Below are 14,176 nucleotides of genomic sequence, written 5' to 3'. Positions count from 1 at the left end.
TACTCCTGGTTTCATAAACAATGAAAAAAAATATGCATATCTCTTTTAATTAACATTTCTCTAACGGCTAGTAATTTGTCACCTAATTAATGTAGCGGAATACTCAGTACAACAATAAGAACCAATTCCCTTCTAAAAATGTTGACAGGCCTTTAAACACTGATATATTCTTTTGAATATTCCTTTTCTAGGCACGTTCTTCGGCGTTTTATGCCATAATCCAGTTGAATGAAAGATTATATGACCACATGATAGATTACCAGGATTAGTCATCCGAAGCAAAATTGTGTGAGTAATTTTGGTTACCCCGTCCCCGGGGGCTCGGCACTTCACAACACTCGTGCACTCGGCCAATTATTTGTATGAAATAACCGCTGATTCATTCAATATCGCTAAGAGCCGGTTAACGGTCTGATGTTGGCCATAACTCTAATCGTATAAATCTGCGTTCTCTGGCTATACACTCTAGCGATAGCGACACATTCACTGAGATTGTGTTCCTTCGTTCCATAGTTTAACTCAGAGAAATAATAGGTACTTGCATTTGAGAGCTTGTAGCGCTAACCAACCGCGATGGAGAGAATTCAGAAGCAGCGGCCAACATCACAGAGATGACAGCGGTTTGTTTAAAGCAGAGGTCGGTAAATACACCGGCTGTGTTGGCCATTTACGAAAAAATAAACGCAGCCGCTGCGCATCCTACTTCGTTGCCGTCTACTTGGAAGTGAGTAGGAATGCGTGTAAAATGAGAAAGCACATTCTGAAGTCAAGTCTCCTATGACGTGGCAGCCAAAGTCATTCCCTCTCTCTTCTGCTTCTTGTATTCTATCATTCTTGTATTCTATCATTCAATCCACTGGTATTCGACTAACCAAGCCGACATCAGTTATTTTTCGCACAGTGTAGTACAGCTGAAGCTGTGCGGAAGCGGACTTTTTTCGCATTTTGTGCGAACATACCCATACACGGCTACATTTATGGGTGTGCATGCGGATGTGTATTCACGACACGCATTGTGATAAGAGTTGCGCGTAACTCGCCATAATCCCTTGCACACAATTGAGTTATATGTATTTATATTTACTTGTTTATTCTACCTTTTTTTGCGAAAGAATTATTTGCATTCTTCCATACGAATAAAATTAGCTCAGATTTCGATTAGTATTGCTATAAAAAGGCAATGTGCGCCAGGAAACCGTGACAAAGCAAAGCCATCGCGCAGTCGAAAGTTTGGTGTCAACGAATACAGTGAATTCAGTGCAAACGCAGTGTGCTAAGGCAGGAGTTTATTGGCGATAAAATATCACCGGACGAAAATAATAGCACATATTTATATTTGCATGTATGTGTATAAATATTTCTGGGATCACCAAATAATCTACTTTCGTAAACTAACAGATACTTGCATTTCCTTTCAGAAAATCAAAATGTTTCAACTCTTACCGTTGATTGCGCTACTGATCTCACTGCAAACAGTCTGCGCTATACCACTCCGCGACTACAATCATGACAACGACCAAACGCCCACAATGCACACATATCAGGTATCATCCGAAAGTGTAGATCCTGTGACCGATTTTCCACATTCCGCCGACGAGCCGATACTACACGAATTGGACGAGGCATTGACTAAATTGCCTAACGTTTACATGCAGGCTCTGTTCTCAGGTACACACACATCCGAGTTAGAGGTGGAGTTGGACGCTTTGGAGATGCGACTTTTCGATCTTCTGGACTCGCTCTACAAGGAGAACCGTATGGCGGAATATATGAAATATGAAGCTGAGGTTACACACAAAATGATCGTTTATAACTTGTTGAAAAAGCTCTTTGGCTATGCGAAGGAAGAATAATAGGACTAGAGTATGGGGAAGAAACGGACAAAGCCATAGAAGTCGCAAGTGTAAAGATCACCAGAGCAAAATTTGCTTTTGATTATTTTGCAATGATACATTTGCTCTGTTTCGTGCAAGAATTCGAGTGATTTGGCTTCATGGCCTGGGTGTGCGTACTAAAGGAAATAATCGTTGCCTAGCATCAGTTGGCAGTGAATTAGTACGAGCACTTTGGGCATACAAAGCGGACATTTTTTAGGTGTTTAAATTTAAAGTGTCATAGTAGACATTTTGTCCACAGTAGACAAATTTCGTGTATAAGTTGGCTTATATGAATTTTGCTTTCGCTAAGGTAACCCGTTTGAGTAGAGATTTATGTAGCGGACCAAATTTGAACTGCTTTTCTGACTTAATCAAATGGGCGTGGATTTAATGTAGTTATTTACAAAATTATATTAAGTGTTAGGATAATATAGCTGCATTTGTGAAAACGTACATTTAACTTTTAAACGCTAATAAAAGTTTTTTAGTGTTAGTATATCGAAATTTTACTCCACTAAAAGTTCGTGTTTAATTTACAAAGAGTCATAATTTAAAAATAAAACAGATCACGTAACATTCGCTGGTGTGGGTGGGTCATGCGCTTACGTTGGATGGCACGTGGTATGTTTTTCATCTATTGCGTTGATTAGCTCAGTTGGAGGATCAAGTTTAAGAATATTTCTAAACAGTAAGGGGCTCAACAAAAAGGGTTAAGAAGCAAAAGGCGTATATTTTTAACTCGCGACAAGTTTAGTTTGCTTATTGGGGTACTACTGAAGGCGCCAACACCAACAACTTCTAAATAATAATTGTAAAAAATATGGAAAAAAAATGTATATACGAGAATCGCTTGAAACACCCGTGCAAAAATAAAATCTACTTAATTGTTTGGGGTTAACCTTTTAAGCGTATACTTTTCGTTCAAGGCTTTTATAGTTTCTAGCCACTTCTTCAAATCGGGGAACAAATAGTAGTATGGGGGATCCGAGGAAACCAAGTCTGGAGAATGGGGGCGTTGTGAAACGAGTTGAAATCCTATTTCGACAAATTTTGCGGCCACAGTTGCTGAAAAGAACATCACTCGACTTTCTTCATTCAAACGAATGCCAAACACAAAGAAATAGACCGACCTGGCTGAAACTTGGTGTGTGTTCTTCCAAGAGGTGCTACTAACTAAACATAACCTTTATATGTGCCAGTAGTGCCATCTCTCTGACTTTGCACGAACTTTTCAAACGATCTTCGTACTTATGATTCAAAAAAAGTTTTACGTCTATTCGAAAATGGTAGAAAATATTTTATTCCAAGAAATTAATTTATTTATCAATCTCTCCAATTTTATTCCTTCAAACGAAGTTCGATTACTGAATCAATTTTTTTACAATTTTGTAAGAAACGGCGCGCTACGCTGCAGATAAGTGTCCCATCGATGAAAACAAGTGATAATCAAATAAATCTAGGCCTTGGAATAAGCCAAGCACCAGATGAGCATCTCTATCCTAAATAATTTCCTTGACACGGTTTGCTCAGGAGGAAAATCATTTCGGGTTGCCAATATAATTTCAATATCAAGTCAAATCCTTGATTTCCTTGTGTTTATAACCTGATTTTTAAGTTATAAAATAAAATAACCTTTTTAATTTTTTAATTCACATTTTTTCTGTCATAGCTTAAATACTTTTTCCCAACCAGTATTTCAGGTTTTGTTGTAGCTATCACGAGAGGAAATGTGTTTGTTGTTCTTGTAGCAATAAAAACATTCTCCATGCATGTACAGGGAATGCTGCTGTACTGATGTACTGTCACGTCCTTGGCCTTGAATCCGGGTCGTTCCGGTTACATAGAACCGACAGAATGAGGCAACCTACAGTTTTAAGCCGCCTCCGAACGGCAGATGTTCTGTTATTTATGAGAAGCGTTTTATGGCTGAAATATGTCCCCTGGGTGGTTTTCCAGTTGATGTTTCATGCCCTGCCGGATAGTCGTGCATCGATTATGATAACTTTGAAGTGGCTTTAGCTTTTTTTAACTAAGCCCTTTTTCAAACACAAGAAATAATCAACTTCAAGAAACATTCAAGTATTAAAAGCGAAAATAAATTCAAAGTAATTTATGGTCTTTTATTTGAGTTCTGTGTATTTGTATCTGTGTATATCTATGAAACTTACAAAGTTAAAGAGCAAAAAAATTCGTAAGAGTTTTTACTATTTTCTTTAAACAATATACTTCAGCTTTTTTATATTCACTAATTTTGACAGTCATTTCATTTCTTTAGACAAACTTTTATATCAGCCAATTGAATCTTCGCAATATACAAGTTAGGGATCAAATATTTATGCCAGCTTAAAAGTGGATTTTCTTGCAATGAATTGTACACAAATATTTTTCACTTAAAATATGATCAAGTTAAAATCCCAAAAGTATGCTTAATTCATTTTATGACTTGATGCAGCATTCAGCGTGAATAGACGTCGATCTGCCTACATTTTTTGTTGCATACTCTTAGGCTCGCTGTTTTGAATACTTTTACTTATTCATATATTTTGCTATAGATCTAACCAAGTATAGTCTAAAATCTCTCTGAAAAGTTGTACAAAACAATGCAATAATTTTTCAAATAATTGTTTTTGTTTTTGGGTTAATTGTTTTTCTAATTTGTGTTTTTTTTTTTTGTTTTCAAATATTAACTAAATATCATAACTAAATGCCCTGAAAAAATGTACAGAGTAAATGTCAAGTATAAAAAAATAAATAACCATTTGAGAAATTTATTAAAAAGGTCTTAACATTTTCAAATCTTTTGTTTACAAATTCTAAACCACTACGGAAATAAAATAACACATTATTTCTAAATAAAGCGTCCCCTTAGTTTTTAAACAAATAATTAAAAATTATATTTATTACAGATCTAAAGTGTTTTTAAGAGCTAAACTGCGAGTATGAAGCGTTCCACTTCCTCTTCTACATATATGTACATCCATACATATATTATACATATATTCCCAACGCAACTACATATGTAACATATATAAAACTTACACAAGACATATAACTAATAAAACGACAATGAAGTGTAAAACTTAACGTATAATAGCGAACAGAAAACAAAGCAGTAAGTGTACAGTACAAAAAAACATAATTTTCACATCCGCGACACAATGGACTAACTATTCGGTACAAATAGCTGGCAACACTGTTAAGTGAACCTCCTAAATATGGAACTTCACAGCACCCTTGATTTGGCTCTAAATCGCATTTTGCGCGTGGCAAAGGCGACCAGCCCAGAATGGGTGGAGTGGGTGTATCACCAGGGTCGCCACATATTATCGCTATCTTCTTTCAGTTCCTGTAATTTGTATTTCTGCTTAACTAAAACTCGTTGTTGCTCATCGACTAGACCCAAATCTGAATCTTCATTCCATGTTTTCAACTCCAAGGCAACTTTCTTGCAGGCAGGTGCCTCACTAGCATCGCTAGAGTCCGCTTCGTCGTCGATGCATCGTTTCAGAGACACATTCAGTTCGATGCCACTATCACTGCACTCGTTATTGTTTGTATTGTTGTTGCTGCTTATGCTAGTATTGGAACTGTTGCCGGCATTGCCGCTGGTCGAAGTTACTTGTTGTTGCTGTAAATGCGATGACAATTTGGTGTTGGCTTTGGATGCGGAAGAGAGCGATGAGATTGAGCCGGTGGTAAGCGACGACTCTGCACTGGATGGTGTGGAAAATACGCCGGAGAAGTTGTGCTCCAATTGTTGATGATCGCCGGTGACATCGAGTGGAGGTGTGGCTGAGCGTGAACCGTTGAAGTCGGAGCTGGTGTGCATCAGCGAATCATCGCCTTGACTGGACACCGATGAAATGGGACTCAGTGGTGGACTGTTGGTCGCGGTGGAGCTGTTTTGGTGTAGTTGGTGGTTTACAGGAGCGGCCCGTTCTTGCAAATGTTGTTGTTGAGAAGGCAGTGTATTTGCGGCTGAGTAGTCACTTTTGCTGCTGACACTGCCACTGTTTGTCGGCACATCCACTTGTAACTGCGTCGGCGCTGCTGGTGGTCGGCTAAATGCGCTTAAACGTTTGTAGTTTGCCGCAAAATCATTGACAGGCGCAGCTGCGACGGGCATCACCATACCCACAGCCGCTATGCTTGCTGTGGATTTTGCAGTCACCATTGGAGATGGCGCTGCAGCGGCATTCCTGCTCTGCGGAAAACTGCCAAAAGGCAAACTATTGCTATTGTTGTTGTTGATGGTATTATTATTCAAGATATTCGCATGCGTGGTAGGCATAATCAGCGCAAATTCTCCGGATGGCAAGCGTGACGGTATCAATTGTACGCCGCCCATTTGCACGGGTGGAATGGGTGGGGCGGCCGCATTAAGATTGTTGCCGAAGCTGACCCCGACGCCGACATTGACGCCGCCGTTGCTGTTGTTGTTGTTTAAGTCCTGCGGCAGTGGAGGAAAAAGCGCTCCAGACGCTGCGGCGCTGGGCATTGCTAACGGATTTGCAGCTAACGCAGCACCGAAAAGATTGCTCGGCGCCGACATGCTCATTGCCAGTTGGCCGCGATAGCCATTATTGAAGTTTGTCATGGAGCCGAGTTGTTCCAGATTGCTGGCGCAATTATTTAGATGGTTGGTAAGTCGCTGTCGAACTATTGTGTCTACGCCATCCAGTTGGTTGATATAGCGATTGACCTCCTCGGCACATTCAATGAAACCAGTCTTGAATTTGTGCACCACTGTGGGGTCCGTTTGGATTGCCAAGTTTAGTTGTTGGCGCTGTACGGATTGCAAATGCTTGACGGTCATTTCTAGTATATCGGCCTTTTCCAGTTTGGTGTGACGAGCGGGCTAAAAGGAAGGGAAACAAAGACATTTTAATGAATTGAATCGTGGAAATATGAAAATAATATATTGAAGCGAATGTCAAGTGGTGTAGAGTACTGAAAAAATGTGACAATAATAACGGCAACCTCTCGAAGTTTTGCATTCTCGAGAAGAACAAACAAAAAAATGAAAATAACAATAAACAGAGGCACAAAGACTAATATCTCTATATACTTATGTAAGTCGTGTTATTCGAGGGAGAACTGTGCTTGCATAGTATTTATCAAGATCTGGTGAATTATTTTCTAGCTAGGTCCCAACCAGGTCCTGTGCTTGCAGATTTCAGATGTGTGACTTCTGCTCTCACTTGTTTGCTATGCTTGAAGATATAGTTTTATATATAAGTACACAAAAGTGATTAACACAACCGTGATTAGTTGAACTTCGGTTGTTGTTGTTGTAGCAGCATAAACATTCCCCATATACAATATATACGTTGAATGTTGCTGAAGTGACAGTCCTTGGCCGGATATAAATCCGGGTCGCTCCGGTTACGTAGAAGCAACTGTCGGTGGGAACGTTAAACTTCGGCCTTCTTTGTTTGTTTTTCACAACCCTAAAATCTACGTCATCTCCTCCTGCTGCAATGGTATCACAAGAGACGTATATGATTTTTCTTGTGGGCCAATGCGTCCTATCATGGGCCTATCAATTAGACTTACAAATAAAATGAAAAAAAATTTAACAGAGGTTTGTTGGTAGAAATAAGAAAAAGCTTTCTAAATGCAAAAACCAGTGCCACCAACTTGCCTTAACCTCACAGTTTTCCGGCGCTCCTCGAAGTAGTTGGCCTACCCATTCGGTACATTGATAATCCATTGTCTACTGGGCAAAGCCTTAAATATTTCTCACATTTACGTGAATCACTGAAAATGCTTTTGAAGTTGCGCCAGTTCCGTGGATTTTGTTGCTGTTGTAGTTCCATTCTTATCCATGTTGCAATTATTTTTGCATTTTTTACCACCTTGCCTCTAATTTATAGCAATTTGTATGAAAAATCCCATCACAAATTTCAAGGTAGTAAAAAAAAAGATTTACAGAAAGTAAAACAGAGGCAGTGAAACAGCTCCAGCAATGGATACATAAAGCTTTGCCCAGACATATGTTTGTATGTACGAGTATTTAGATATGTACCTACATATATATGTAGTATAGCTCATAATCTGAAATGACTGACCATTCCACTACAAATGGCTAGGTTGCGGCCACAGATTCTGATGGTGTAGACTCCCTTTATTTATTTATTTGTGGTTGTTGTTGTATTTCGTGGCAATAAGAATAGATGATCACTGATGATCGGCACACGATCGTGACAGACAGAGAGCAAGAGAAAAAAATTGACGATCAGCTAAGTTTTGCTGGGAATTCAAGCGGCGAAGTTTGGTTAGCTGCGACGAAAGGACGCGCTGCCAAGTGGAGTGTGAAGCTACTTGTTGTGTCGGCGGCAGATCAGCTGAAATATCTTCTTACATACATACATATGTATGTATGTTCGTGTATGCTTCACTTACGGAATGTCTGGATGCTTTTGCAATCTTGATGCAACCGGCGTTCATGCAAAATGCCACAACTTGGTAAAGTGCAATTGTTTTGCGGTTTGTTGTCTTTTCGCCTTCTCAATACTTTTATTATTCGAGTGATTCTTTTCGCGAGTGAAGCTGCTGACACATACATATGCATGCACCACATGTACACATGCGGATCGATACTCATGCAAACATGCATTCGTTTGCAAATTTCAACATCATCGTTTTTTTCGCATCTTTGGCAATTTCGTTTAGTCGTTGTCCATTTTTGCTGATTCACAAGTCGCCAGTACTACGCTGGCCAAGTTTCCCACGCAACATGTTTACCTTCGATTTTGTTTTGTTGTTGTTGCTGCTGTTCTTATTGTTTGTTTTTGCTACTCATTTTTCCCTACAGTTTGGCACAGAGCGCCGCCGCCACTGCCACTCGCTTCGATCTTGTTCACGATCAAGAGCGTCATAACGATCCGCCATAACTTCATAATTATGATCATCATTATCATTATTATACTCAGTTTTAAGCTCAATGGTGGCTGTTGGGTTGTTGGCGTTTTTTCTCACACTTAACAATGGCACACATGCACGCACGCACACATCCATATTCATAAATTCGCTTAGTGTCTATAAGTAAATAAGCAAAGGTATTGAGCGCAGCAGGATCACTTTATTTTCGTTTTTTTGTTTTTTTTTTTTTGAATAATTTTTTATTTTGTTCTTCTCTACTTTGTGTTTTACTTGTCTCTCTCATACTGCGAAGATTTGATATTATTTTCTTCTTCTTTTTTTTGTTTTTCAATTTTCGATTTTGTTTGCCATTGCATTGGCTCGTAACAGGTTCCCACTCAGCGGCCTCGCAATTTTCTCATATTGCCCTTTAGCCTATAACAAGTGATTTAATCACCGGGTATCGTTTGCTTTTATCAACGCCGCTACCGACGCTGTCGGCTTGTTTAACACTTTCAAGGGACATGCATTTTTTGCTGATTCATTCTTTTTTCAAATTCACTCTTTCTTCATGGTGTCTTTAGAGGAATTTTACACTCAGTTAAATTGTTTATAGAAAAACAAAAGGAACAGGAGCATTTTTTTCTGCCTAAACACGTACGTGTGTGTTGTTGGCACCACCAGCTCATCGAGCGTAGCGCGCCGCAGGACACTCGGTGTTAGCAAGTTGTCGGCAAGCATTACTCTGCGGGCCACTTGATCTTGTCAACTTTTTGCCTTGTAATTGATTCTATTGAAATTTGACGCCACTTATTAATTGATTCCTATATTTCGATGGCATTTTTTGTTAGCTACAAATTAAGTAAATTAAGAGGAATAATGAGGAATATATTCAATGTACATAGAACTCATAACAATTCGTGTAGTTTCTTTGCTTCTCTCTCAAAATGAGTCTAAAATTCATGAAAAGAAGTGTAGAAGGGATTGCTGGAAATTGATTTTTTTATGCAAACGTGTCGCATGGTTATTTTTTTTTCAGGTACACACAGTCTGTCCACATAAGTGCCCGTAATCGCATTTTGAAAATGCTAACTGTAAATTGAACAATCAACAATAATTTATTGCTCATCAGTAAGATTAGTCGAACCTTTGGTCTCAGTTTTAAATTTAAATTACTGAATGAATCATACTCTTCGGTGCACATTTATGTACATAGTTGCATACATATATACATTCAAATGTATTTGCTTATTAACTTACAGTGCTGATCTCCGTTGATCTTTACTCAAAGCGATCATTGACTGGCGTGAGTTTTCAATACATTGAAAAACAAATTAGCAATACATATATAAAAATCTGATAACGCGTACTGCCGAACATAAATAGCCTAAAAATAGATTTCAGAATCACTGAAAAGGAGGCGTGGTAGGTATAGACATTCAATATGACGATGACGAGTTCAGCGTGTTCCGCAAATATTTAGATAGCTCAGGGAGAGTAGGAAACAGAAGATGAAGAGAAGAGCAGGAAGAGTATTTATTTATTTGAGCTGTTTAGCTCATGGAATCCGTTAATGCACACCATAAAATACAGAAGGTGGCGTCTTCGGGAAAGCGCTACTTTATTTTTCGCGATTTTGACAATCAGATGACGTCAGCCCTGCAGAGAATGAAAACAAAAGGAAGAGAAGTTACTCGTAATTTTTAAGCGAACACCACTTTTTGAAATTTATTGCGCCTTCTCACTCCCGCTTCATTTATTGTTCCGTAAGCCATTTGAGAGGTTCTATACTAAGAAAGTTAAATGTTATGCAGAAGACGTAACTTGCTGCATACTTGCAGGCGTGGAAAATATTAAGCTCAATTTGCTCAAAGATTAGTTGATATATCAGTTAAGCGAAATTGGTTTATAATCTCAACCAATTTAGTTTGATCAAAGTTGATATTTAGAACATTCCAACTTTTGTATATTCTCGTACATACAGAACCTTAGGTGTTTGGCTCCTCCTCCTATTTGTGGGGTGCGTCTTGAATAAAGTGACCTACAGTTTTAAGACGACTCCGAACGCAAATGGTTTTTATGAGGCGCTTTTCATCACAGAATACTACATAATACAATAGTTTGCTCTAACCCTTTCAAACATGGCATTTGTTCAGCAGACGAGTATTCAGTACCCCTCGACCTTAATTTATTTCATTTTTTTCTATTTTACTTACGTCTTTCTTCATAGCTTCCAGTATTAAAGTCTTCAGCTCGTTGAGACAATGATTTATGCGCGCACGCCGCCGCTTTTCCATAATTGGCTTATTTGTCTGCAAAAAAGTTATTCAAATGAGAGAAGTATATCTGTTCTTTGTTAAGGAAAGCTATTGTGGCGTAGAATGAGCTCAGGGAATTCAATGTGATGATTCATGTCTGTGCGAAAGTGCTAGATCCACGAGGAAACTCATTGTGACTATTTGTGAAGATTCGAATACTTTACACACCCTAGTAATAAAATCACAACTTTTAAATCAATTTACCTAATTTTTTATTTACATTTGCATTGATCCTTTGCGCTTATTACAACTTAAAACAGCTATTTACTAGACATAGCTGTTAGGAGAAAGCAAAGTATTCCAAAGTAAAATAAGTTATTTTGGCAAAAAGTCAGAGAAATGTAAATTGTATGTACAGTACGAACTCGTTAAATGCAACTTATAAAAAATCCATGTAATTTCACTTATTGAAATAAAACCTGCTTATGCAAGTGAATGACTATTTTTTGTGAAGATTTTCTCTTAATATGTATTTGTACATTAGAGTGCTTCACTCCCAACCAATTGGTACTCTTTACTCTCCGAAATCATAAAATTTATTATAGTTTAGGACTTCTACCAAAATATTTTGGAAAATACGAGAAGGGGGCTGGTTTGAAAGCACACACAAAAATCGAGTTTTTTCTATAAAATAGTTTTACATTTTTTTTAAACCATCATTTCTAATGATAAAAGAGCGTAAGCTTAAAATGTCTGCTTACAAATGTTTTCAAACAACTTCTTTAACCGGAACAAGGTAATGCGATTTTCGCTGCTATTTTTTAGTTTTTTGGAAGATAGCTTCAAGGAACTTTAATAATACAGCCAAGTCTTGACTGGTTTTGACTTCTGGGGTATGCATAATTGGAAAGGTATTTTCTCACCATTTACATTTCTTGGAAACTCCACCCATTTACGTCTCAAACTTTTTTTTCGCAAATATAAATACACCTCCGTTCATACTATTTTTAAAAATTTGCAGACCTTTCTAGCTTAAGCTCTTCTATCATCTGCGCTGACGTTTTGAAAAATATATATTTAACAACTAGCTTTTCGAAGTACATAATTTACTATCTGTTATTTGTGTGTCTTTTTTCTCTCAAAGTTTTTTCAGAATTAGAAAACAAGGAGATGAGAAAAGGCGCTTATTGCTGGTGCGGTTTTTGAGCCGGTACTGTATTTAATTTGATTTTCAATTTCAGATCACTTTTAAGTTGACACATCGTATTGTTCTTTGGTAAAAAGCGAGCATCTATCCTTGGTGAGTTTATTTTGTTATATATATTTAGTTCGAACGTGTTTCCAACCAACAGCTGCTCTTTCGAACTTTAGATTTCTGTTTCATCGAAAAATCTTATGGGACTAATGAAAAACAACAACAAATTATTTTTAGAATCACACAACTTTTTCATCGAGATTTTTACCAAATTTATGATCTTCAATTTCTTTGCCGATCCAAATTATATTTTCTTATTCACAAGCCACCAAAAATGTTTAAACTACTCAAACTCTCCTCAGAAACTTTTTCAGCTTACACAAAATATTTTACTTTGTTTTGGCAGGCACTAATTGCGGTTTTTTAAATCCCTTTAACCCCTTACGCCATAAAAGTCTTCACAAATTTCAAAGAAAAGGATCCGTTGATTTTGAAAAATTGTACAAACCTTTCTCAATTCGGCCTTCGAGAGTCCGAGCGGATTCGACATTTGCGCCTGACCGCTGCCGTTTGTACCGTTATAGCTATCGCTATAACCATTGGAACAATCGAAATCATCATCCGATTGAAAATCGTTTTTGTAATCCATTATTGTAAGTTTAGTATTGCAAATTAATGGTTATCCAAAAATATAATGGTTTTGCAATTGAAAATAGGTTTATTATCAACACATTACAATTTTTTTTTTCATAAAGGCATTGACACACATTCGCTACGTTATGGTTTGCTTGAATACAGAAACAACAACAATAATTTTTGAAACACAACACTTAAAGGAAAACTTTGGTCTACACAAGCGACTTAAGCGGAGTGCTATTTGTTTTTGCTTTTTTTATTGCACAAAATTCCCTTAACGTTTCATACTTCAATCAGTTGTGCTTTAACATTTTTTATTGCAACAGTTCATGTCGAACAGAGTATTTTTTCGTTTTTTAATTTATTATCACTTGCATGCTTCGGCAGTTTCTTATGCGGCGCGCAAAATATATGACCACGCGCGTTTAACTCCAACAGGATACTGATCGTCAGGAATGCGCACACTCAAAATGATCCTTACCACACGAGGATTTCGACAGCCACGACCAACTACCACGACGATTTGGCGCACGAAGTCAGCAAGCCAGGCAGCGACGTACACACACGACTCGCACACGAACGATCGACGGCTCCTTTACGTTTTTTCTCACGCTCACCAAAATCGACTGTGTTTGCATTATTGTTGTTACCTGAGTTCTTTTGCTCAACTGCAAGTTTGTAGTGTTGGTGGTGTGAGCCGTGAGACTCTGCGACCGATAGTCAGCCAACAAGACAGATAGTCGAAGTATACAGGTAAAGTGCTGTTGTCTCCTTGTGACTTTACTCTTGTGTATGTACGGGTAGTAAGTCAGCTAGCGTTGACCTGTGAGGAGCTTCAATGACTGCCACTGTGCCTATGACTAAAGTCGAGTGTGTGAACTGTGGTGAAATGTGTGAAGCTGTGGCGGCGGTGGTCGCGGCATTCCCCGCCGTTTTGAGAGGAGGGGGCGAAATTCCTGTGTATGACCACTTTCCGGTAATCGAGTGGATGTGGGTGTGTGTGAGTGATTGCAATAAATATTACCCTCATTGTCAACATTTTTATCACCATATCAATGGGTTGACATGCACACAAACCTATGTATGTACATACACATATAGAGGCGTAGGGAAGCGCATACATCCACACTTATATTTCCATTTAAATGACGGATATGAGTTTATGAATTGATACAGAACAACGAAAGCGAAATCACTCAACTCAAATCAACTAGAGTCATTTTAATATTTATCCGTAATTTTATAGTAACTTATACATATGGGTGTATGTATGTATGCATGTAAGTAGACTGCCCCACTTAAGTAATGAAGTGATTTATTTTGTTGGGAAACACGCAATGATCTAA

The 14,176-nt window shown here is 38.1% G+C and overlaps 2 protein-coding genes across 2 annotated transcripts; one reads left to right on the top strand and one right to left on the bottom strand.

Moving 5' to 3' along the window:
• The first annotated feature begins 1,227 nt into the window (after nucleotides 1-1,227).
• Nucleotides 1,228-2,372, top strand: LOC129245308 (uncharacterized). The gene is made up of 2 exons (XM_054883393.1): nucleotides 1,228-1,342; nucleotides 1,419-2,372. The coding sequence occupies exon 2, from the start codon at nucleotides 1,428-1,430 to the stop codon at nucleotides 1,851-1,853; it is 426 nt and encodes a 141-aa protein (XP_054739368.1). The 5' UTR covers nucleotides 1,228-1,342; nucleotides 1,419-1,427; the 3' UTR covers nucleotides 1,854-2,372.
• Nucleotides 2,373-4,668: 2,296 nt separating this feature from the next.
• LOC129244752 (protein deadpan) lies at nucleotides 4,669-13,391 on the bottom strand. Its single transcript, XM_054882567.1, has 3 exons — nucleotides 12,703-13,391; nucleotides 10,958-11,053; nucleotides 4,669-6,735 (listed from the first exon to the last, which is right to left on the bottom strand). Exons 1-3 carry the CDS (start codon nucleotides 12,841-12,843, stop codon nucleotides 5,182-5,184), a joined length of 1,791 nt encoding a protein of 596 aa, XP_054738542.1. The 5' UTR covers nucleotides 12,844-13,391; the 3' UTR covers nucleotides 4,669-5,181.
• Nucleotides 13,392-14,176: the final 785 nt, after the last annotated feature.

This window comes from Anastrepha obliqua, chromosome 4 (genome assembly GCF_027943255.1).
Source record: "Anastrepha obliqua isolate idAnaObli1 chromosome 4, idAnaObli1_1.0, whole genome shotgun sequence".
Taxonomy (NCBI): Eukaryota; Metazoa; Arthropoda; class Insecta; order Diptera; family Tephritidae; genus Anastrepha; species Anastrepha obliqua.
This window is presented reverse-complemented; position numbering and strand designations above follow the sequence as displayed.